The 23739-nt window shown below is 57.3% G+C and overlaps 1 protein-coding gene across 1 annotated transcript; it reads left to right on the forward strand.

The window, feature by feature from the left end:
• The first annotated feature begins 169 nt into the window (after positions 1–169).
• SAR1B (secretion associated Ras related GTPase 1B) lies at positions 170–12302 on the forward strand. The gene is made up of 7 exons (XM_068163420.1): positions 170–365; positions 4768–4841; positions 8065–8184; positions 9135–9200; positions 9692–9795; positions 9911–10042; positions 11575–12302. Exons 2-7 carry the CDS (start codon positions 4784–4786, stop codon positions 11689–11691), a joined length of 597 nt encoding a protein of 198 aa, XP_068019521.1. The 5' UTR covers positions 170–365; positions 4768–4783; the 3' UTR covers positions 11692–12302.
• The last annotated feature ends 11437 nt before the right edge of the window (positions 12303–23739 follow it).

A 23739-nucleotide genomic window follows, 5' to 3' on the forward strand; every position in this document is an offset into this window, starting at 1 on the left:
GGAAGCGCCGGGCGCGCGCAGGCGCAGGGCGGACACGTGGCACTTCCGCGAGCGGCGCCGCGGCAGGGGCGGGGCCGCGCCTTAAAGGGGCCGGGGCCGCGCCTGGGGCTGGGCGGCGGGAGGGCCCGAGGCGGGGAGGGGCGGTACCGGCAGGGCCCCGCGGCCGGGGTCAGGTGGCGCGCGGCGTCGCACCGGGGCGCGTGTCGGCGCGGAGCGGCCGGGCCCGGAAGAGGCAGCGTGGGGGCGGAGCGGGGCGCAGCCGCGGGGGTGCGTGTCGGTGTCGGTGTCGGTGTCGGTGTCGGTGTCGGTGCCGGTGTCGGTGCCGCCGGAGCGGAGAGTCTGCGCCTCGGGCTCGGCGGCGGCAGGTGAGCGCGGGGGCCCTTGGCGGGCGGCGGAGCTGCCGGGCGAATGCTGCCGGGCGAATGCTGCGGGGCGCTTGGGCGGCCCTCGCTCCTGCCGGGAGTGGCCTCTGGCCCCTGGCTGGGCTCGGCCGGGGGTCCCTGCGCGCCCGGCGGGGCTGCGGCCTGCGCGGATCTGTGGGTGAGGCGCCGTGAGGGGGGGCAGGGGGGCTGGGGGGCAGGGGGCAGGGGGGCAGGGCGCCTTCCCCTCGGCCGTGTCTCGCTGCCCGCGGCGTTCCTGGTGTCCGGCAGCTCTGTGGAAGCCCCGGCCTTGCCTCACGGGTGTGCTTGGGAGGTGGAGGAGAGCGCTGCCACGGCCCCACGGCCACCCGCGGGTGCGCTGCAGCCTCCTCCAGCAGCTGTCTGGCAGGTTGTGCTGCCCCGGCGGGGTCTAGAGCAGTCAGGAATGACGACTTTCACGGGGTCTTGTCGCTAAGCAAGCTGCTGCGGTAGCCCCGACGTTAGGAATGTGCCCTGACAGCTGCGCTCGGCGAGGGAGGCTGCAGCTGAGCCGCTGCCATGGCTGTCCGTAGGACCTGGTGTGCCTCTTGCAGTGCTCTCTGAAGACATAAACAGTTTGCTGCTGCAGAGGTCCTTAAGATGTTTGCTAAATTCAGAGGGGGTCCCGAAGGGGTGATGTAACTCAGCTGCCAAAGAACTTGTGATCCCTTTGGTTTTCAACCCAATCAGCCACAGGCAGGTGTGCTGAGTCCTCTCTCTGAAACCTCGGAGGTGACTTGCTACCAAAAAAGTGATCAAAATGCCCTGAGGGAAATCTCTGCCACGACCTTGCTGTCAGACCCTGTCCCTTCTCTTAGCTGCTGAGTGCTGCACCAAAGCACAGCTTCACAGCACGGAGCAGTGTCCTGTAGACAGCAGAGAGCAGTTTGTTTCTTACAGCTGTTGGGCTTTTTGTTGCCTACAGCAACACAGGATGTTGAAAGGATCATATGTGACCTAACAGCTTTAAGTGACTGTGTTTAGACCCTGCCTCAAACACTGTAGGTACACCCTTAGCAGCTCTCACTTGCCAGCTGTGTTTCCAGGCTGAGCTGGGTTCAGTTGGGTTGGGCAGAGGTTTCCCTCCTGCCCCCCAGTACCCCCCAGGCACAGCACAGTGTGTTTCCAGCTGCTGCCAGGAGTGGTTCACCACTGGTGGCACCACTTTGTGGTTGTTCCAGAAAGGGACTTAAAGCTGTCTTTACAGGTGTGATGTGCTCTGTTAGCTAAAGGCTCACGGGCTTGGTGAGTGCTGGCCTTGCCGGGGCAGAGGTGGAACGATGAACTGCTAGCTACAAAAGTGCAGGCTGAGCGTGGGAGAAAGTAACTCTTGGCTTTCAGAATGCAACAGGAGTCAGTGAGCGCTTGCTAGTCCTTGCTGTCAGGAACATTGCCTTCAGGAGGCTGGCTCAAGATCTTCCCAAGCCCACTGGGTGGGAATTCCCTGTTCCCATGGCTATTGGTGGTCTCCAGCGGCCAAGCCCACCTCCTTGTGTGTGCAGTGACTTGCAGCGCCCCATGGCAGTAGCCAGGTGATGCTCTGCTGACGAAATGGTGTTAGCCAGGGTCGTTGGAGACATTCTGGAGTCACAGGCATCTGTTGTTGATGTGCTGCTGGTGAATTACCTGGCACATTTCTGGTGGGGAGGCACGAGTAAGCTGCTGCTGTCTGTGAGAAAGAGTTGGTACAGGATAAACCTCCAGCAGTCGGCCTTGTGTCCCGTGCAGTTTGTCACTAAGAGTTGTGTCTGCCTGCAGCTGCTGACTGCCCAGGGAGCCCCTCACACAACCTTACAGTGGCACTTTTGTCTTCACGGGGCCTTGGGAGTGGTGATGGCCAGAGTTTGCATCGTTCTGCTTCTCTGGGCTTTTAACGGGAGCCTGGGGATGTGAGTCGGAGTGCCTCGGGCAGCCTCGGCTCCCCGGCGTGTGACCTGGAGGCGTTGGCAGCCTTGGGGAACCCTTGGTGCCAGCACAGGCTTTTTAATGCTGTGATTTGTCGCCGCTGTGAATGATGCAGTGAACTTTTCCTGTGCGATAAGAGCAGATTCAGTATCTCTGCTCAAACATTACCAGTGTGCTTTTGCCCTTAGCTGCCCGGGTTTGCCCCGTCAGAGTCCCTAAGTGCTGCCAGCTGATGTGGGTGCGTTTGCATAGCTCTGCCTGGCACCGCTGCTCCCGGCGGTTAACGGCGCTTCAGCCCTGTCTGCAGGGTCATCTTCTCGGCCCTTAGGGTCTCTTCCGAAAGATGTTGTGTTGTTTTATCTGCAAAATGGAAAGGGTTGCTGCAGCTAAACCCCAGAGCTGCCCGGCCCGGCGCCTCGCTCAGCTGCTTGCCCACGTCTGCAGGTCACTTGAGTCGATCTTTTTCTCCAAGCCCCACAGCGGCTCTCCTCCGCTGATGTTTTGCTCAAGCAATAAATAAATCTGCTGACGTGTGTCTTCTGCCGTGTTTGCTCGGCTCTGACCTTTGCTTCTGAGCCGGGCGAGGGCCAGCCCCGGCGCTGCCGTTGTGTAACTGCTGTGGCAGCGCCGCCGCTGTGCGCTCCTGCTGCGGCCGCCCGCTCGGGGTGACGCGGGCAAGGGTTTCAGGTTAGTCACGGAGGAGCCGAGGCTGCTGTCTCGCTTTGCCATCTGAACAGGCTGTTTCAGTGCAGGCAAACAACCGAAGTGTTCTTTCCTTATCTCTGCCCGAGGTACCTGTTGCTGCCCCGCGCAGAAGCCGTTTGCTGTCGCCGGCGTCATTGCCGTGACAGCTGCCTGGGTCTGGGGATCTGGACCTGTGTTTTGAGCGCTCTGTGCCGTGCTCCGGGGGCAGAGCTGCTCCTGTGAGCCCTCGAGGCGCCCCTGCGCTGTGGAAATGTGTGACAGGACAGCTCCAAGCAGTGAGGGTGCCTCTGCCAGCTGCTCTTGGCAGGGCAGGGCCTCGGGGGTAGCCAGACCCCAGCAGTCGGCAGGAGCGATGAGCTTCAGCAGCAGTCAGCTGGCTGAATGCTTCTAAGGCCATTGCTCTATAGTCTTTCAAGAGGTTTTCAGTAGGCAGTAATTCTCTGCCCACCTGGTGCTTTCAGGGTGATTATCCTCACATTAGATCATGAGGAAATGAAGATGAAAGCCAAGAAATGAGTTGCTGATGGCTGTGCAGTGAACCCAGCGATGGCTTCGCTCTCGTGCCTCAGAGCATCGCTTTGGCAGTAGTGGTGGCTCCTCCTCCATCCTACCTGTCCCTGGGCACTCAAGGTGTGCCCAAGCTCTCCCAACACCTCTGCCATGGCTGCTTGGTCCCCAGCAGTCCTGCCTTCGGTGGCAGGAACAGCTGAATTCATCAGCCTTGTCCTCTTGCTTCTGTCCCAGGGGTGAGCAGGACCACCTCAGTTTTTGTTAACCACACCACCAGGCAGGGGGTGTGGAGTGGCAGAGCTTCATCCTGCTAGCAAGGGGCCTGCTGCCTGTGCTGGCCAGCTGAAGCTGGCTGTGTGACACGACTTGGGGGTTGGCTGCAGGCTGCTCTCAGCTCACCCTTCTGTTCCTGAATCTAAGCTGAGGGGATTTGATGGGGAACAAGGTGTTGCAGAGGCCTGTGGTGAGCATCAGCTTTGCACTGAAGGCTTAAGGCATGGCAGCCTCTGCGGACAGGACGGGAGGTGCTTGCGTGGCCATCCCAGTGCCTTGTGCTGGGGAGCTGTTTCCATGGCAAGGCAGACAGGCCCTGGGCAGGGCAGGGTTGGTATCAAACCTCTCTGGATTCGACTTCACCTCTTAACACCTCTGCTTCAAACCCCAGCAGCTCCCAAGGGTGGCTGGAGCACTGACTTCCTTCTGTTGCCCTCCCCAAAGCTGAGACCTTCAGTGGGACATCACCCACCTCCACCATCCCTCCTCAGGATAGAATAGAATAGAATAGAATAAACCAGGTTGGAAGAGACCTTCAAGATCATCGTGTCCAACCTATCATCCAACACCACCTAATCAACTAACCCATGGCACCAAGCACCCTGTCAAGTCTCCTCCTGAACACCTCCAGTGACGGCGACTCCACCACCTCCCCAGGCAGTCCATTCCAATGGGCAATCACTCTCTCTGTGTAAAACTTCCTCCTGACCTCCAGCCTGAACTTCCCCTGGCGCAGCCTGATGAAGCTCTCTGCTCCTGCCCATGTAGTGCTTCCCAGGAGAAGGCTTTGCTGGTGCCTCCCAGAGCCTGGGTCCTGTTTGCTGGTTCTGCTCTGGTGTTTGTGAGGAGCTGGGGGGTCACTCAGCTGCCCTGTGAAACCAGGGCTCTGGGGTTATTTGTCACTCTGGGTTACTGCTGTTGCCTGTGACTGTTTGCCAGGGTTGGTGCTGTAAATGTGCTGTTTCCTTTGTTGCAGGCTGCAGGATCCAGCTATGTCCTTCATATTTAACTGGATATACAGTGGCTTCAGTAGTGTGCTACAGTTCTTGGGTGAGTTGGATTTGTTGTTTGGGTTCTGCTCCTTCCTGCCATGCCTCATGAAACCTCTGCTCAGCTCTTTCACCTTCAGTCTAGCTCAAACACCACTGTGGGTTGGTCAGTAGTCAAACAAAGCTTCCACTTACCAGGATGGAGCATTTCCACAGCATCTTCTCCACTCAGCCTTGCATTCATCTCTTGACCTCTTGGGAGAAGTTCCATTTCCTTCCCTGTGCAGGAAGGGTTTGCTGTCTCTAACCACACTGTGTGCTGGTGGAATTCGGTTGCTTTCTGTGGGGTTCCTCTTGGTTTTCCTTTGCTGCAGAGGCCTGAACTCAGCTAGTTCAGCTCAGTTCCCCTGTGGGTGAGGATATCACCTGAGAACCCACGTGAGGAGCTGCCCACAAAAAAGCAGCACTGGATATTGAAGGCCTTGCTGGTGATCAGCTGCATGCTATGCTGTGGCTGATGTCACTGGAGCCAGGGAAGCCTCTGCTGAAGAGGCTCAGGAAAATGTCCCCTGGCCAAGGGAGTCTGTGCCAGGCCAGGGGGAGATACTGGGTTGTGCAAACCAGGAGGGGAAAGGAAAGAATACAGAGAGGGCTGGAAACCCCCAAGCCACAGTTAGGGGGGAAGGAACACTGGGATACCTTAGGAAGATCAGGAGTTGCAGGCTGGGCTGCTGGGAGAGAAAGCCCTGGAGATGGAGCCAGGGCAGGCTGTGCCACCTGCCTTTTATCAGTTGAAACTCTTGCTGAGTGTCAGACCCTTGGCCTGCTCCTGAAATCTGAAGCAGTGAACTTTTAACCCAGTTGACTAATCTTCCTTATCTGCCTTCCATGCCCCACAGTGACTGTTGCACCCTGGCACTGCTTGCCCACTGCTGGGCATGCAGAGTCTGGTGCTGGTGAAGGACACTGAGCTGGGGGTAGGGAGGACAATGGCTGCCAGTGTCCCTCTTCTTCTGGCAGAAACACTTTCTCTCCTGTTCTCATGTCCAGGTGGGGCTGAGGGCAGCTGCTGAAGACGTTTGGGAGGCTCCTCAGGGTTGCCTGTGCTGCCCTGGCAGCAGGCTGCTGAGGTCACCTTGCACACTCCTGAAACACACAGAATCTGCTGTGTGAGCCCTGGCCTTGCTCTGGCAAGTAGCTGAAGTGTTGCTGCTTCTGCATCTTGGGTTTCTGGGAAGCACTCTTGGGAAGTGTGAAGTGCTTGTGAGAAAGCAGCAGCCCCTGGTTTGGGAGCAGAGGCTCCTGGAGAGGCAGGCTGAGTGGCAGGAGCAATGCTGCTTTGCTGTGGTGCAGGAGAGTTCTGTTTAGCTTGCAAGGTGAGGGTGACCTGGAGCTTCCCCTGGGACAGGAGGTGATGTCTGGGAATGTTTGCCTGCCCCTTCTCTCTTTGGGACCCTGAATGCTTTCTCTTCCAGCCTGTACTCCAATAGGTTTGGGCATGGGAGAAGGTGAGGCTGGGAAGTAAGAGCTGTGAGGACTCTCAGAGCGAGTGCAGAGGAGGCCACAAACATCACCCAAGGGCTGGAACTGCTCTGCTGTGAGGGCAGGCTGAGGGAGTTTGGGGTCTTCAACATGGAGAAGAGAAGCTGTGGGAAGACCTCAGAGCAACCTTTCAGTATGTGAAGAGGGCTACAGGAGAGGGACTTCTGGCAAAGGCAGGGAGTGACAGGGCAAGGGGTGGTGGCTTCAGACTGGGAGAAGCTGCATTGAGATTAGACATGGGGAAGAAACTCTTCCCTGTGGGGGTGCTGAGGCACTGGGAGAGGTTGCCCAGGGAAGCTGTGCAGGCTTCAGCCCTGGGAGTGTTCCAAGTGTTGAGCAATCTGCTCCAGCAGGAGGTGTCCCTGGCCATGGCAGGGGGCTGGAGCTGGACAGGTTTGCTCTAACCCAAACCACTCTGTGACCCTGTGGCACTCTACAGCAGCTGCAGCAATCAAGTGAGGTAAGCTGCAAGAACACTCAGCCCTGCAAGTTACAAAGTGTGTCCTGCTGGAAGGTGAGCCCAGAGAGGAGGGCAAAGGCAGGGGTGAGCAAAGAGCAGTGGTGTAAAGGTTGGCAGGCAGGGGCACACCTGCCCCTGTGGTGCTGCAGCAGCAGCAGCAGCCCTGGGCAGCCCTGCAGGTGCCTCAGGCATGAGGAGAGCACAGGAGATGAGAAGCAGAAACTAAGGGCTCCAGAAGCTGCTGTTACTGGCTGAGTGCCCACTGCCCTCCTGGGGCAGCTCTTCAGGTGCCCTTTGGATGGCTACCAGGCTGGCACAGCACAGGCTGCTGGTGTGCAGCTGCAGTGCTGGTGGTGCTGGCAGGAGCTGGTGCAGCTGGGGGGGATGCAGCAGTGGGATGCCTGGGCTGTAACTCTGGTTGTGTGCCTCACAACATCTCTGTGAGGTGATGAAATCAGTTCAGCACATTGCAAAGCACAGGGTCCCAGCATGCTGGGGTGGGGAGGGACCTCTGGAGACCCTCTAGTCCAGCTCCCTTCTTAGAGCCAGGGGCACCCACAGCAGCCTGCTCAGGACTGCACTGTCCAGATGGGGCTTTGACAAGGGCTTGCAGTCACAGGACAAGAGGGGTGGCTTGAAGCTTGAGGAGGGCAGATTTAGACTGGAGATTGGGTAGAAATTCTTGAGAGTGAGGGTGGGGAGAGCCTGGCCCAGGCTGCCCAGGGAGGCTGGGGCTGCTCCCTCCCTGGAGGTGTTCCAGGCCAGGCTGGATGAGGCCTTGAGCAAGCTGGGCTGGTGGGAGGGGTCCCTGGCCCAGGGCAGGGGGATGGAACTGGATGATCCTTAAGGTCCCTTTCTACCCAAGCCACCCTCTGGATCTGTGAATGATTTGAGGCAGCTGAACCAAACCCTTCTGCTGAGGGCCAGGATGGTCCCTGAGTTCGAGCCTGCTGTTAGCCCTGTGCCTGCAGCCCCTCCTCACTGCCTGTGAGCACAACTGCCCTCTGGCTGGGGCAAAATGCATCCTGTGAGTGCATTCTCATGAGGGACACACTGACACCAGTCTTGTGTCTCTGCCTCTCCTCCTCAGCATCCTGTGAGCTGCAGGCTGGATGTGGTGCTGCAGGCAGGTGGTTTGTAGGAGCAGGAGTTGGTGGATAAAGGGCACTGATAAGCTGCATGCTGGAGCCTGGCTGCTCTGTAACCCTTTGTTCATCTCTGGAGCTGGAAGTGACCTCCCCCTGCCTTACCTGGCTGCTCACAAGGTCCTGCTGTGTTCCAGGGCTGTACAAGAAGTCTGGCAAGCTGGTGTTCCTTGGCCTGGACAATGCTGGCAAAACCACCCTGCTGCACATGCTCAAGGATGACAGGCTGGGACAGCACGTCCCCACCCTGCACCCCAGTAAGTTCTGAGCTGGGAGGGACTGGGAGTGTTGCAGGAAAAGCAGGATCTGATCATGGATCAGGACCACAGTGCAACGGGGAGGAACACAGGAGTGCCTGGCATTGCAGTCTGTAGGTAGCTCCAGTGGGATTCAAACCAATGCTAGGTAGGAAAGAAGAGATTCCTGGCAGTGAGGCTGGGGAGAGCCTGGCCCAGGCTGCCCAGGGAGGCTGTGGCTATCCCCTCCCTGGAGGTGTTCAGGGCCAGGCTGGATGAGGCCTTGAGCAGCCTGGGCTGGTGGAGGTGTCCCTGCCCATGGCAGGGGGCTGGAGCTGGATGAGCTTTCATGTCCCCTCCTAGCCAAGCCATGCTGTGAGCCTGTGTCAGAGAACTGAGTGTGGTGTGTTTGAAAAGGAGGTGGGTGCCAAGCAGCCCAGAGAGTTCAGACCACAGGAGCCACGGGGAGCTGGGTCCTGCAGTGTTTGGGGGCAGCTTCTGGCAGCTGGAAACCCAGCACTGATGTGCTGTCTGTGTGTGCTCAGGGGCTGCTGTGCAGTTGTTGCCCTGGGAGCCTCACAGGAGGCTAAACAGTCAACCCAGCTTCCAAAGTGAGTCGCTGCAGTCCTGTACAGAGGGGAGTCAGTGGGAAGGGCTGTGAAGAGGAGGAGCCTCGAGCAGTGTTGTACAAGAGGTGCCATGCTCTGGCCCTCCCTCTCTGGGGAGGGATGAATGATGTGCAGGTCCTCCCTGCTCTCAGCAGTGGGCATTTCACAGGTGGGTTTACAGCTTAGTGCCATTCCATGACTGAACAAAGTGTCACTGCCTGGGGGAGTGCACTGTTCTGGTTTGCTTCCTGAGCAGCAAAATCCTGCAAAGAGCCAGGGGAAAGCACCACCTGCAGAGCAGCAGGCTAGGCTGCTGCAGTGCAGGGCATCACCCTCACCGGGAGCACAACTCTGTCTTTCCAGCCTCAGAAGAGCTGACAATTGCTGGCATGACTTTCACTACCTTTGATCTGGGTGGCCATGCTCAAGGTAAGAGGATGCATTGCCTCCTTCCACTTTGCTGAGCTCAGGGTGTCTGCAGGCTGTGCCAGGCCAGCAGCAGAGCCATGCTGCAGTGAGTGCCTGCCCTGCTCTGGCAGCGCTGCAGCAGGTGCTGCTCTCCTGTCTGCACCACTTGCACCTCCACCACAAACCCCAGATGTGATCTGGCAAGAGCTGCAGCAGAGCAGCCTGAAGCCTGTGTCTGGAGGGGGATCCTGGACTCTGAATCACTGGGTTTACTTTTGTTGACATCATTGCTGGGGAAGCAGTCTCAGTCCATCAGTGTCTGTGGGACACGGGGGTGGTGGCAGGGAGGGGAAGGACGTTTGTGCTCCGTTGGTGCAAGCTGTGTAAAGCAGGGACCGGCAGGGCGAGCCCAGGCCTGCCCCCGGTGCTGCCTCCTGGCTGCTGTGCGCTGCTGTGGGGCTTGGGCTCCTCCCCCTCTGGCTGCTGCTGTTTAACTCCCATCTGCCCTGCAGCTCGCAGAGTGTGGAAGAACTACCTGCCTGCAATCAACGGCATCGTGTTCTTGGTGGACTGTGCAGATCATGAAAGGTTGCTTGAGTCAAAAGAAGAACTCGATGTAAGCCTTGGGGACTTCCACATCCAGCAGAGCTCCGCTGCCCCCTGGGCACGAGTAGCAGCAGCCTGCCCCCCTGTGTGGTGCCTTAATCTCTCCTCTCTGCTTCCCTCTGCAGTCACTGATGACAGATGAGACCATTGCTAATGTGCCTATCCTGATTCTGGGAAACAAGATCGACAGGCCTGAGGCCATCAGCGAGGAGAGGCTACGAGAGACCTTCGGCCTGTACGGCCAGACCACCGGGAAGGTAATGCTGCTGCTCTGCTCTGGCTGCTCTGCTCTGGCTGCTCTGCTCTGGCTGCTCTGCTCTGGCTGCTCTGCTCTGGCTGCTCTGCTCTGGCTGCTCTGCTCTGGCTGCTCTGCTCTGGCTGCTCTGCTCTGGCTGCTCTGCTCTGGCTGCTCTGCTCTGGCTGCTCTGCTCTGGCTGCTCTGCTCTGGCTGCTCTGCTCTGGCTGCTCTGCTCTGGCTGCTCTGCTCTGGCTGCTCTGCTCTGGCTGCTCTGCTCTGGCTGCTTGCCTTTTGACTGGTGGTTGGCTTCCTTAGTTCTGACTCCAGTTCTCTGCAGCCACACAGCATCAATGGCTTCTGGTTTGTAGAGCTCTTTGTACACAGCAGCCATGCAGAGAGCGAATCCCGGAGTCTCTTTGGTGTACGCAGGTCAGGCACATCTCTGCTGCAGCTTTCTGTCAGCCTCTTCGGGGCCATCATTTTCAGCACCTCACCTTCCTGGGCAGTGGTTTTAATCAGCCAGCAGCTTTTCAGAGGCTTTAGTTCTAGTGGGAGCTGCAAAACTAGAAGCAGAGCAGAGAACTGTGTCTGAAAGCCAAGTACAAGCTCACAGGTTCTCCCTGCATGTGCTCTTGGTGCCTTCTTGAGCACTACCAGGGGTGGGGACTCCACCACCTCCCTGGGCAGCCTGTTCCAGCCTCTGACCACTCTTGCAGCAAAGAAGTTGTTCCTAATACCCAGCCTAACCCTCCCCTGGTGCAACTCGAGGCCACTTCTTCCTGTCCTGTTGCTAGTTACTTGCAGAAGAGAACAATGCCCCCCTGGCTCCAGCCTCCTGGCAGGGAGCTGCAGAGAGCCAGGAGGTCTCCCCTCCGCCTCCTTTTCTCCAGGCTAACCACCCCCAACCCCCCCTCAGCCACTCCCTATAAAACCTGTTCCCCAGACCCCTCAGACCTTCCTCGTTGCCCTTCTCTGGACCTGCTCCAGCACCTCGGCATCCTCCTTGTCGTGAGCGGCTCAGGAGCGAGCTCCGCAGCGCTGAGCACGGGGGAGCAGTCGCTTCCCGTCCGTGCTGCTGCAGGCAGGCCGCTGTGCCTTGCTCCGGGGGGGGGCCGCTGTGCCTTGCTCCGGGGGGGGGCCGCTGTGCCTTGCTCGGGGGGCAGCTGTGCCTTGCTCGGGGGGCAGCTGTGCCTTGCTCGGGGGGCCGCTGTGCCTTGCTCGGGGGGCCGCTGTGCCTTGCTCCGGGGGGCCGCTGTGCCTTGCTCGGGGGGCCGCTGTGCCCGCTGAGGGGGCCGCTGTGCCTTGCTCCGGGGGCAGCTGTGCCTTGCTCCGGGGGGGGCAGCTGTGCCTTGCTCCGGGGGGGGGCGGCTGTGCCTTGCTCGGGGGGCCGCTGTGCCTCGCTCCGGGGGGCCGCTGTGCCTCGCTCCGGGGGGCCGCTGTGCCTGCTGGGGGGGCAGCTGTGCCTCGCTCCGGGGGCCGCTGTGCCCGCTGAGGGGGCCGCTGTGCCCGCTCCGGGGGCAGCTGTCACCTGGGGTGGCTGTGTCTCTGCAGGGCAGCGTCCCCCTGAAGGAGCTGAACGCCCGGCCGCTGGAGGTGTTCATGTGCAGCGTGCTCAAGAGGCAAGGCTACGGAGAGGGCTTCCGCTGGCTGGCGCAGTACATTGATTGACGCCAGCCCCCTCAGGACCACCTGTGCCCTCTCTGAACCTTCAGCCTGCTCCTGACCTGACGACTCGGTGTGTGTACCTTGGATTCGTTGGACTGGTTAGTTACACAAAGCCAAATCGATTACAGCCACCCACTTCAGCTAATGTATCGCCCGCGCTAGAGGCAGGTGTGAGGACTGACAGCAGCTCCAGCCTGTGAGCTCCCCGCAGCCTGGGAGCTTCCTCATCCCTTGCAGCGTTCTCTGCAGCTTTGAATTTAACAAGTCTCTGGCACCACTCTGGGTCAGAGCAACTTTCCAGCACAGTATGTTTGGAATGCACTTTTTAACAGCTTACAAACATGGGGGGAAAAAAGGCAAAGCCAACCAGCGGCCCCGCCCGGCCCCGCCCAGCCCCGCCCAGCCCCGCCCCAGCTCCACCTATTTAATGCTTATGTTGAAAAGATTTTTTATGTACTTTTTTGAAACTGGTTTTATAACTTTGGAGTCTATAACCATCTTTCAAGGAGTAATAAATGGTTAGCTGGTGGAGAGTTGCATGATGCCTTAGGGCTCCCAGGGCTGCACTTCCTTATGCAAGGTCATGCAATAAACTCAAACCCAGGTTTGGGCAACTTCGGTGGAAAATGTCTCATTTGGATGTGTCTGAGCCAGCTGAGGCTGCCTGTGGTCTGAGCATGAGGGATGTCCTCCTGACAGGCAGAAGGGCCAAGCTGCATTGTGTGCTGGGGCAAGGTGGGGTTGCAGATGAGCTAACTGCTTGTATTGCAGGGGTTTGTATTGCTAGGGGAACACAGTCTGACCCAAGGCCCTTAGAAGCACCCCCTCTGAAACATGCAAATGAGACAGGTCAGCTGTGCCAACATGGATCTGAAGCTGATGGCCAAAGTGCTCTTGCCCTAGTGATCTCTACACCCAGCCTCAGAAGCAACACAAACACCATTTCTGTCCTGAGGAAATGAAGTGTTCCACTAAATACTCTGTACCTAACTTAATTAGGCTTGGGGTCTGCCCAGATTTGCCTGTGAAATTGCCAGGGGGGCAAAATAATGTAGCCATTGCTGCTTGGGACAGTTCATCCTCTCCCAGCCAGCTGGGTTCCTGATGTTCTGAACTGGGACAGGGTGCCTTGTTCTGTTGGCTTTGCCCTGGCACCTGGCCGGGGTGGCAGCTGATGGCTGCCTTGGCTGGCTTGCTCCTGGGGTTAGATTGGGTTGCCTGCACTGCTTTCCAGCCTCCTTTTGTCCCTTTTGCAGAGAGAGCAGGGTGGTTTGGAGGGCAGGGTGCCTCAGCTTCTGTCTGGCAGCACCTTGGAGCTGCTTGGCACTGCTGTGGAGCCGCAGCTGCTGCTGCCCGGTGCTGGGGCTGTGCCACCCTCACGTGAAGGTTGAGCTTCAGCCCTGGAGTCCCCCTGGAGCTTTGCTGTGTCATTTGTTGTCCTCTTGCACAAGCACAGAGTGCTGCAAATGCCTTTACTGGGTCCTTTTCTCTCACTGTTGTAGGTCTTCTCCAAAACACTTCAGGCCTGATGTTCCCCTTGCCCATGGCAGCAAATGTTTCTGCCTGATCAGGCAAGAGCAAAGCTCAGATCTGCAGCCTGTAGGCTTGTAGCAAACAGCAGGAGTGGTTCCTTACCCAGATCTGAACTTGGGTGGTTGAGTGTGGCTGCTGAGTGCCCCAGCCCTAGACTGTGCACCTGAATTGGATGAACAGTTCAGAACCTGCCTAACCTCAGCTCCAGCCCCAGTGCATTATGCACAGCTGTGCAGTGCCATGCTTGGCACATGCAGGTCAGGGTGGTGCTGGCTGGGAGCTTTGGTACGTGAGCAGCCTGGGACAGCAGCATTGGAACCACTGCTCAGTGTCTGCATGCAGCAGAGCCAGAGGTAAGAAGTGGCCTCTCACCACCACATGGACAGTGTGAGGGTCTTGACTTCCCCCAGCTGGCATGCAGGGGACAGCACTCTCTCCTCCCTGGGGCTGGTCATCATGCAGAGAAAGTTAAAGCTGAAGTTAAAAACACTGCTCTGAGTCACGTGGTGCTGTTGAAGTGGGACTGTGGTGCCTGTGCTTATGGAAATGAAGCTGGAGGTGTTCTCCTGAGGACCACTTCCACAGGCTGAACCACTGCATGGGCACTGAGAGGTCTTCTTGAGCTGCTCTTCCAACCAACTGGCAATAAAAGGAGCAGGAAGGAAAGGGGAGAGAGTGTTAAGCATTCCAGAGGAGAGGTGATGCTGCTTTAAGTGTGCTAAGAGTGAGTCTGGGTACCTGGGAAGCACTCAGGCTCTCTGTTTACTGTAGGGTGGCTGCACCAAGGGCATGAAGCACTCTGGACCCTGTCCAGCTGAGTATTGCCACAGCTGCTGAGGTGGCTGTCAGTGAAACACAGGCACTGCTGCTCTGGCTCAGTGCACTCACCAGAGGAAGTGTCTGTCTCTGTAGCCTGTCCTGTGGTGCACCTGATGTGGGTGGGGGTTGTGAGTCCTTGGCTGGAGACTTCAGTTGCAGACAGACCTCCAGAGTGGGTTTCATCCCCATCTCCTCTACAACAACCTGGTCACTTTTTCCTGGAGCTTGCTCCTTGCTCTGGTTGTGAGTGAAAAAGCAGCACTCGCCTCTGGGGCTGCCTCTCTGCGTTCTGGGGGGTTGCACTCTTGGCCTATGCAGAGTTCCCTTCAGCATCACTTTAAAGAATGTGACCAAGAGAACTCTTGAATAAAGCTGTGATTTGTCAAGTGTCTGGTTTGCTTTTCTACCACAACAGCTCTGGAAGAGAAACCAGTGCAGACTTTGGGGTCCTGCTAACTGCTTCTGCCAGAGTGCCCCCCCCTGCCAGCATCCCTGAGTCGGACAAGATTTACCTTCTTGGATGGAGAGAGGCTTGGGGTCAGCACTGCGTAGCCAAGAGGCAGTGCTGTATTTCAGCCCTGGCTTTGTCAGTCCTGGCACTGGACCTGGACAGCATCTCTGAGCTCTCCTTTAGCCTCTTGCTGGATCAAGATGCTTTCACTCCTGTCTCTGGAGCCAGGTGCTGTCCGTGGTGTGCCCCAGGGGAGCTGTGGCATTCCCTGGAACAGAATACCTGCATGGGAGCTGGATTTAGGCCTGGGGGGTTCACAAGCCTGCTTGGAGTCAAATCCTTCTTCTCCTGTGTGTGCTGCCAGAGCAGTTGGTCCTCACCAAAGCCCAGCACTGCTGTGGGCATGGTGCTCAGATTCTGTGTGGGTAACTTCATGGTTAGCTATGCAATTAGGAGTTCTGCTCAATCCAGCACCCTCCACTGGTGGTCAGTGAGGCTGTGGAGCCTGTTTGCACTTAGCCACTCTGCCCTGGTGCCTCAGTGTGGACAGAAGTGTTCCCTGTTTGCAGTGCTCTCCGTGTTCAAAAGCAGCATTCACACAATAAACTGCAGCAGAAAAGCTGAAGATGAAAGTCTGAACATGTTCTGACTGATGGTTGTTGTGTTATCCCAGCCCCTGTTTGAAATTGGGGAAGTAAGATTCAGGCTTGGAACGTGGAGAAAATGAGTTTAAAACCCTTCTTGTCAAAGCTGAGAGCAGGGCAAGTGCTGCCCTGGTGCAGGGGCTGGGGCTGAGGTGTTGCAATAGTCTCTGTCAAGAGTTCTGTGTCTGTCTGCATGGAAGCAAATCCTCTGCCTGGGAACTTCTTTAAGCATGGGAAAATGGCATTTCCCTCCCTGACATGAAATGAGCTGGAAGGATCTGACCTTAGGGGGCTGAGGCTGCCGTGGAGTCCAGCAGCCCTCCAAGAGCTGTGGTGTGGGTGGGGCTGTGCCCAGGGACGTTTGCTGCTGGGTCCTCTCAGCCCTGCTTGGCACAGTCCCTGACCAAGCCTGTTCAGCTCACTGTGGCACAGAAGTGTTTCCCACTCCCAGCTCTATCTCCTCAGAAATGTCTAAACCAAGGGAACTTGCTTGCCTGCTCTTGGCCTCAAGCCAGCAGTGTGTTTGGTGCTTATGGTGAAGCAACCATCCCAAACCATCAGGTGTCCCTCCTTTCTCATGGCAAGTGTCCCATCAGAGTAGGAAATTCATTTCAGTATTCAGTATCACTAAGGTTGGAAGAGACCTCAAAGATCATCGAGTCCAACCTGACACCGCAGACCTCATGACTAGAGTGGGGAGGACACTGCTGCCCACTGCAGGCTTGAACTCACAACCTTCCCATTAAGGGTCGTAGGTGCTACCAGGCACTCCAGATGGGATCTCATGATACTATTTTGGAGCCTGTGCTGCCTTTCAGTCCAGGACCTCGAAGCTTTCTGCCTGCTGATGCTGCCTCAATACCCTTGTGAGGCAGAGGGCTCCTGTGATGAAGGCCAGAGGGGTTTGGTTTGTCACTGCCAGAGTAAGAGGAGCTCTCACAGCAGCCACCAGTGACACCAAATGAAATGATTCCTGCCGTGGGCACTGTGACAGTGGTGACAGGAGCCTTCCCCAGGAGCAGGCCAGGGAAAGCCCTGCACAAAGCAGGTGTAACCTGGGGCTGTTTGGGGTCCCCTCTGCATTCACAGCAAAGATGCTGCCCGGAGTGTGCACCGCTGCCTGTCAGCTGTGCTGCTCCCAGCTGGGCAGGATCGCGCAGGCAGCAAGGTAAAAGGGCAGCACAAAGCCTGCAGTGTGCTGCCTGGTGCCAGGCCGGGGTCTGCTGGGGATGTCTGCTGCTGAGCTGTGCCATGCCAGCAGCCACCACCCGTGGGAAGGAGGACTCAGAGGGGGGCTTGCAGCGCTGGGGGCGAGGGCCTGGCCTCGGCAGATCAGATTGCTGCTGCTGCGTTAGGTGTTGCCCCTGCGGGGCTGGGACCTCACTCCCAGTGCCCTGAGTGACCCGGGGGCAGCAGGAGCTGGAGCAACCCCCGGCATAGCTTAGGGCAGAGAGGAGCTGTGGGAGACCTGATCTTAGCCATTCGGTGACACTTGAGTCCCCGAGGCCAGGGGGCACATAGCTGGGCTGCCGGCGGCGTGCTGTGACAGGCTGCTGCCCCGGGGGGTGGGACTGGTGCTGGTGCGAGGGGCAGGGGGCAGGCGGAGCGCGGGGGAACCTGAGCGCCCCCCGTGGGGAGGCCTGAGGGCGCTGCGGGTCTGTGGCACACGAGGCTCCTGGGCAGGGGGAGCTGCCCTCCTGGAGGGCAAGGCCAGAGCTTGGGTTCGGTCAGAATTTGTTCAAGCCTGTGTCAGGGGCTTGCTGAACCCTGAAAGCTTTGCTAGCAGCAGGAGGCAGGGGCAGCAGTGGGGACTGTGACGCAGGGGCTGCCCCACAGGCTGTACCAGCACCCCCAGGAGATACCTGACCAAGCTGTGCAGTGGAGGAAGGGAGAAATCAGTTGGGTTGAAAAGTGTCCTCTCGCCGGTGAGGTAAAACCGTTGTGAGCAGGGCTCCTGAGGCTGCTCTGCCGCAGCTTGTTTGGGGGCTGCCCCTGGGGCTGGGGCTTGGAAGCGCTGCTGCCTGTGAAAGCAGAGAGCGGAGAGCCAGGAGCTGCGCTTGGGCCAGGCTGTGCCTCCCTGCCGGTGCTGCCTGCGGCAGCCTCGTGTGAAACCTGTCCAGCGTCCTGCAGCCCAGCAGGGCTGCGCTGGGTCACAGAGCTGCTGATCCTTGGTCAGCTGCTGCCCAAGGACGAAGTGAGGTCGCTTGTTTTGATGCTTGTTTTGATGTGACCAGAGATAAGCACGAGCTGCACAGCTCAGACCCATGTTTTAAGCTCTTGTTTATCTGTTGTCACTCAGAGGTGGATTTTGAGTTCAGCCTGGAGTGTGGTTCCAGCCCCAGTGCTTGAAAGCCACTTGTTCTTTGCTTTCTTAGAGCAGGGTTTTGGTTTAGGTTCAAATAAACTGGAACTGCAGAAGGGAGACCTCTGTCCATGCCTCTGAGCTCTTCCTGTCATAGACTAGATAGAGAGATCAGGTAGATCAGTACAGTGTCACCTGTTGTGTGCCAGATCTTGGCCATGACTCTGCAGATGCCAGCCCACCACTGCAATGTGTGAATGTACACACAAGAGGCTTACAAGAGCTCCCTTCAACGTGGAGTTGCTGACCTGTGTCAGCATGAAGTTGCAGAGCACATTAGAACCACAGGATACAGAATTAGCCAGGTTGGAAAAGACCTCTGAGATCACCGAGTCCAAACTCCCACCCAGCACCATGGCATCAAGTGCCTCATCCAGGCTCTTCCTAAACACCTCCACCACCTCCCTGGGCAGCACATTCCCATGGCCAATCTCTCTTTCTGGGAAGAATTTCTTCCTCACACCCAGCCTGAACTGCACAACTGGTTTAGAATCTCAGAGCTGTCAGGGCTGGAAGGGACCTCAAGGCTCAGGCAATTCCAAGCCCCCTGCCATGGGCAGGGACACCTCACACCGCAGCAGGTTGCTCACAGCCACCTCCAGCCTGGCTGCAAACACCTCCAGGCAGGAGGCTTCCACCACCTCCCTGGGCAGCCTGGGCCAGGCTCTCACCACCCTCATGGGGAAGAATTTCTTCCTAACATCCAATCTGAATCTACCCATTTTTAGGTTCTTTCCATTCCTCCTGGTCCTATAATTTCCTGACACTCTAAAAGTCTCTCACCTGCCCCATTTTCCCCCTTTTTCCCCTCAAACCCACAGCACCTGGGCTCTGCTGGAGTCTCCTCCCACCCCAGGTGTGGCCACTTGGCCCTCCCCACCCTCTCCTCTATTTAATCCCCCCAGGAAGGGCAGCAGCCCCAAGCTGAGCCCATCTGGGCTGAGGATCCTCCTCTCATCTCTGGTGAGTGCCCATGGCCTCCCCATGGTGTGCACTGGGTGATGGTGGTGGTGACAAAAGGCCGGGGGGCCTGCTGGCCCCCCGGTTGTTAGGGCCAACATTGCTGACTCCTCCAATCCCCTCCACGGGTGCTGGCTGGGGCTGCTCATGGGGCTGAGCTCCTCTGGGTGGTGTCTTGGCTGGTGAGGGTCTTGCCCCAGCTCTGGGCTGGGTGCAGGAGTGGTGGTGGTGGAGCAGGAGCTGTTTGGGCAGAGGATGTGATGTCAATTGCACTGCTTGGCCCTGGAAGCTCCTGGAGTCTGCTCTCCTCATTCCATGAGTCTCTGCTGCTGTGCCTCACTCACAGACCATTGCCTCCCCCTCTCTGCTGCTCTTCAGAAGCAAGGAAGGAAAGGAGGACAGAAGCAATGAAGCAGATCTGGAGAAGGCCTTCACTTCTCAATCAGCTCTGAAGAGGAAGCCCTCAGGAAGAGGGGCAGGGTGGAAGGGAGAATCCCTTCTTGTGAATCCCAAGGCAAATGTCATAAAGAACAGACAGGACAAGCCTGCATCTCCTCCATGGGGGTTATGTTTCATGGTGGAAAATGCTGGGGGGAGGTGGGGGAGTTCCAGCTGGCTTGGAAATCTCAGTCACTTCTAAACCATAGCACCAAGCACCCCATCCAGTCTCTTCCTAAACACCTCCAGGGATGATGACTCCACCACCTCCCTGAGCAGCACATTCCCATGGCCAATCTCCCTTGCTGGGAAGAACAGCTAACATCCAGCCTAAACCTCCCCTGGCACAGCTTGAGACTGTGTCCTCTTGTTCTGTACCAAGAAACTCCCAAAACCAAAGAGAGAACCAGCAACAGCAACAAAACCCCCACCCCACAAATAAAGATTCTCCCAACCCCCCAAAGCCAGCAGTGCAACTTTAATACTCCTAATTCTCATTCCAAGGAGGCCACACAAGGGGAAGGTTAACATCTGAGCTGAAACAGAAGCCTTCCTTTTGTGTTTGATGCTCCTGGTGCCAGGCAGCTTCAGTAAAACTTATTTGATAGAGAATCAGAGTCTCAGAACTGTTTCAGTGGGGAAAAACCTCCCAGGTGGTTGAGTGCAGCTGTCCAGAAGCCCCCCAGTGCTCAGCAGAGTGTCTGTTACACAGCCTGGGGAGGCTGCCAACCACTGAACGTGCTCCTGTTTAACACCTAGTGCACTATTTGGTGCCAGTCTTGACAGCCTTGTGAAGGCTTGGTGGGCAGAGGTCCTGATGCTGTCAGTGGTCCTACAGCTCCTCACATCTTCCCAGGACACCCTTGTGCAGCAAGTACTGCAGGGACTCTCTGCATGGACCTGGAGCAGAGCCTTTAGTGACAGAGCTGCTAGAGGTCACTGGCATTTGCCATTCTGAAGCTGTGAGATGTTGATCCTGCAAAGAGACCGAGGCCTCCTTCCTCCCAGTGCTCTATGAATCATGGCTCTAGCCTCAAAATGTTCCAACTGAAATAAAGCTGAGGGGTAAGGGGTGCTGAATGCTGGTGTGCCTGGAAATCTGCAGGGATGCTGCATCCCAACACAGTTTTGAACTCCTCTGGTGCTGAGGAAGCCCTTGGCAGCTATGGGGACTTGGTCTGCATTGAACAGAACAGAATTGCCCAGGGTGGAAAAGACATTCGAGATCATCCAGTCCAACCTATCCCCCAACTGAAGCATGGCACCAAGTGCCTCATCCAGGCTCCTCTTGAGCACCTGCAGGGATGGTGACTCCACCACAGCCCAATGGCCAATCTCTCTCTCTGGGAGGAATTTCCTCCTAACATCCAGCCTGAATCTCCCCTGGCACAGCTTGAGACTGTGTCCTCTTGTTCTGATGTTTGCAGCAGCATTCACTGATGGCTCAGAAAGCCCTTCCATGGTCATCCTGATGAGCATCCCTGACCATGGCAGGGGCATTGGAACCAGATGAGCTTTAAGGTCCCTCCCAGCCCAACCCATTCAATGACTCTGTAAGTTTGTATGCTCCAGACACTTGTTTGGGCTCAAAGCATGACCTGTTTGCCTAGAACTGTAACCTGGAGCCTTGAGTGCAGCCTCTGAATCATCCCTGTCTTCATCTGGCTAAGAGGTTCAGTGTTTGTCAGTCTGAGCAGCTGCAAGCAGCATTGCAGAGCAAGTCCAGAGGCAAGTGAGCTCTGGCAACAGAGTTTGGATGCTGCTTTTTGGCAGTATCCGGCTTCAGGTGATGCTAGAACGAGAGGCCTGGAGCTCTCCAGAAGGACAAGCACAGAACCATAGAATCAGCCAGGCTGGAAAAGACCTCAGAGGTCATCAAGTCCAACCTATTGCCTAACACTCCCTGACAGCTATGGCTCCAAGTGCCACATCCAAGGGACAGGGACTCCATTCAGTGGAAGCTTCTGCTCCTGGTGGCTTTTAAAGGCTAAAACATCCAATTAAACGAATCCAGAGTTTGCAGCAGGGAAAGTCAAAGGCTTTCTGCTCTGCTGGTGGACAAATAACCACAAAAGACCCTGAGAGAAATCCAGATGTGCAGCTCCAGAGGGGAGAGCAGCTGGAGCGCTGGGAGCTGCCCGGAGCAGCAGCCAGGAGGCAGAGCAGGAGGCGGCAGAGCAGGAGGCGGCAGAGCTGGTGCTGTCTTTGCTGGTGCTTTGTCCCTGGCACCTGGGACACTTCTAGCACTGCTGGAGGGAAGTTTGGGTCTTCCTGCAGAGTGAGAGCTTTCCTAGAGAGGCTTTGGCAAGGGTCTCCCAGCCCCCTGCTGCGCCTCGCTGCTTGTTGGGGGAGCTCTGATGACCAGCCCCAGCAGAAGGCTACGTCGATGTGACATTTGGCCCTCAAGATGTCTACCAGGAGAACCTTTCTGATGCAGAGTCTTCACTTCTCCTTCTCTTGCCCCCCATCTGCTCTTGCCACCTCTGTAGCAGCATTTGCTTACTGAACTTCCTTTTGTTCTCTGCTCTGTAGTTTGCCTTGCCTCCAGAGTTTTAAACCCCACATGAATGGAGATATTTCTGGTCCTTAGGCTGTTTTGGGAGAGCTTTTCTTCAACAGCTCAATGTCTACAATCCTGGGGGATAAATTTGTGAGGGGCTTGCCTATCAAAGAGGAAATTCTGGTGGTGGTTTGGGGAGAAATGAGGAAAACCAAACCCCAAGTGAATCACTGTGGTTAGCTGAAGTTCCCAGAGCTGCTGCAAGACTGCAGAGAAGAATGTGTACCAGATCCTCCTGCATGTGACTGGGATGGAGGCTATTTGTGGCTCTGTAAACATGCCCTGGTGAAATGCACACCATGGAGATGTGCTGCTCAAGTCCTCACCTGACCTGCCCAGCTGCCACTGGACTGGAGCCCCTCTGGGGGGACTAAGTGCATTTAACTCACTGCAGCACAGGGAGCTGCTGGAGAGGGCATTGGGAGGGAAGTTGGTCAGGCAAGGAAACCACCCAGGGTATTACCAGGTAAGAGGGAAGCTGCTGGAGGTGTCTGTAGCCATCTCACAGCTTGTGGACACGGAAGGACTCCACAAAGACAGCATCTAGGAAAAGAAAAATCATCAGAACCTGTGTTCTGCTTGGAACAGTCCAGAACTGGAGTGAATTCTTGTTGCAACAGACCTGTGGCTGAGGCTGGGGCACTTCTGAGAAAACAAGAGGGGGGAAAGTGTCTCCAGATTGCAAAGGAGGAGGAAAAAGCCGTGGGAGAAGCAGGCCATTCATGCTTAGCTTCGGTGCTCCTCGGGTGGTGCTGGTGGAGACCTGCCTGGCACAAGGCTAGGTGGGGAAGGAACCGCTCCTGGAGCCTCTCTCGACTGTGCCCTCCCCTGCTGCTGCTCTTTTCCAGGTGTCCCACCTGCATCCCTGTCACCTCTGCTCTGTGTCAGCCCCAGAGCCCAGCTGCAGCCCAGCTGGGAAGGTCAGTGGTGCTCAGTGGCTGTGGGAGGTCTGCCCTGGCACAGCAGCTCATCCAGCACCCTGGGCAGGTCTAGCTCGCTGCCCTGGGGAAGCTCAGGCAGCCTTCTTGGGAGCCAGAGCTCACTGCCAGAGGGGAATGAGTGGGCAGGGAGTGGGCTGTGTGCTGGGTTGCACCAGGCAGGAGCTCCTGGGACAAGCAGCAGCCTGCCTGCCTCTACCTGTGCAGGCAGGTGGGAGGAAAACCTGAGGCTGTCCTGGGAACTGGGGGGAAAAGTCACAGAAGCACAGAAGTGTTCTGGCTGGAAAAGATCTTGAAGGTCAGAGCCCAAGCAGCACTGCCGAGTCCAGCAGTAAACCAAGTCATGCAAAGAGGGAGAGCAGGAGCGTGGAGGGGGAAAGGAAGCCCACTGGGATCCTGCATTTGCTCCATTCCCGTTTTTCTTGTCTCAGAAGAGCCAGTGCAGCTCCTGTCTGCAGCCAGGGCCTGCGCAGGCAGTCCTTGGCTCTCCATCCACACACCTTCCCCAGACCTGGCTCCGTGTCTGCCCTCGTCTCTCTCCTGTGTAACAAAGCCTGTGGGGGGTGTGTGGAAACCTCTGCCCTCCCCCTTAGCCCACAGCTCTGTGTGTCCCATGGGATTCATCTGCTCTCAGTGCCAGTCCCTGGGAGGTGTGGGGGGCTCTGTGCTGAAACTAAAGCATGAGCTGAAGTGGGAGGAGCAGCATCCCTCCACAAAGCCCTCAGTGCTCCAGGAGAGGCTGCCGGTGGGAAGCCAGAGGAGGAGTTTGCATCAGCAGCCCAGGCTGCTCTGTCACTGCTGCCCGAGGGCCAGAGAGACCTCCAAGCCCCCAGTTCAGCTCAGGCCCTCCTAAGCCTGCGCTTGTGCCCTGCACTGTGGCTGGGGCAGCTCTGCCAGCAGCCAGCTGCTGGTGACTGCTGGGGAAGTTCTGGCTGGAGATGACTTTCAGCTGGTGAAGGTGAACAATGGAAGGTTGGCACAGAGGAACAGCAGGGCAGGGATAGCTGAACTGTGTGAGAAGTCATCAAGGGGCTGCTGGGGAGAACAGGAACTGTGCCTCAGTTTGAGCTCATCGCGCTGTGCTGGCTACCCACTGGTCTTGCCAGCCGTGGGGGTAGAGAAGCAGTGCAGCCAGACTGCTTGGGCCCTTTGGGTTCATTGCTACCTGCTCAGCAGCAGCACCCAAGGAGAATTGCTGAGGTCTAGGTGCAGGAGAAAAGCAGGATCAGACCTTGCATTTTACACCTGGGAAGGTTTGTGTTTGCTCACCCCTCGGCCGCTGCTTGCCGTGCAGGGGTGATGTGCCTGCAGCTGGGGGAGAGGAGGCTGGCTCCAAAGGAGCTCCT

Source organism: Melanerpes formicivorus, unplaced genomic scaffold (genome assembly GCF_026170545.1).
Source record: "Melanerpes formicivorus ecotype bairdi unplaced genomic scaffold, bMelFor1.0.p_v2 SCAF_2, whole genome shotgun sequence".
Classification (NCBI taxonomy): Eukaryota; Metazoa; Chordata; class Aves; order Piciformes; family Picidae; genus Melanerpes; species Melanerpes formicivorus.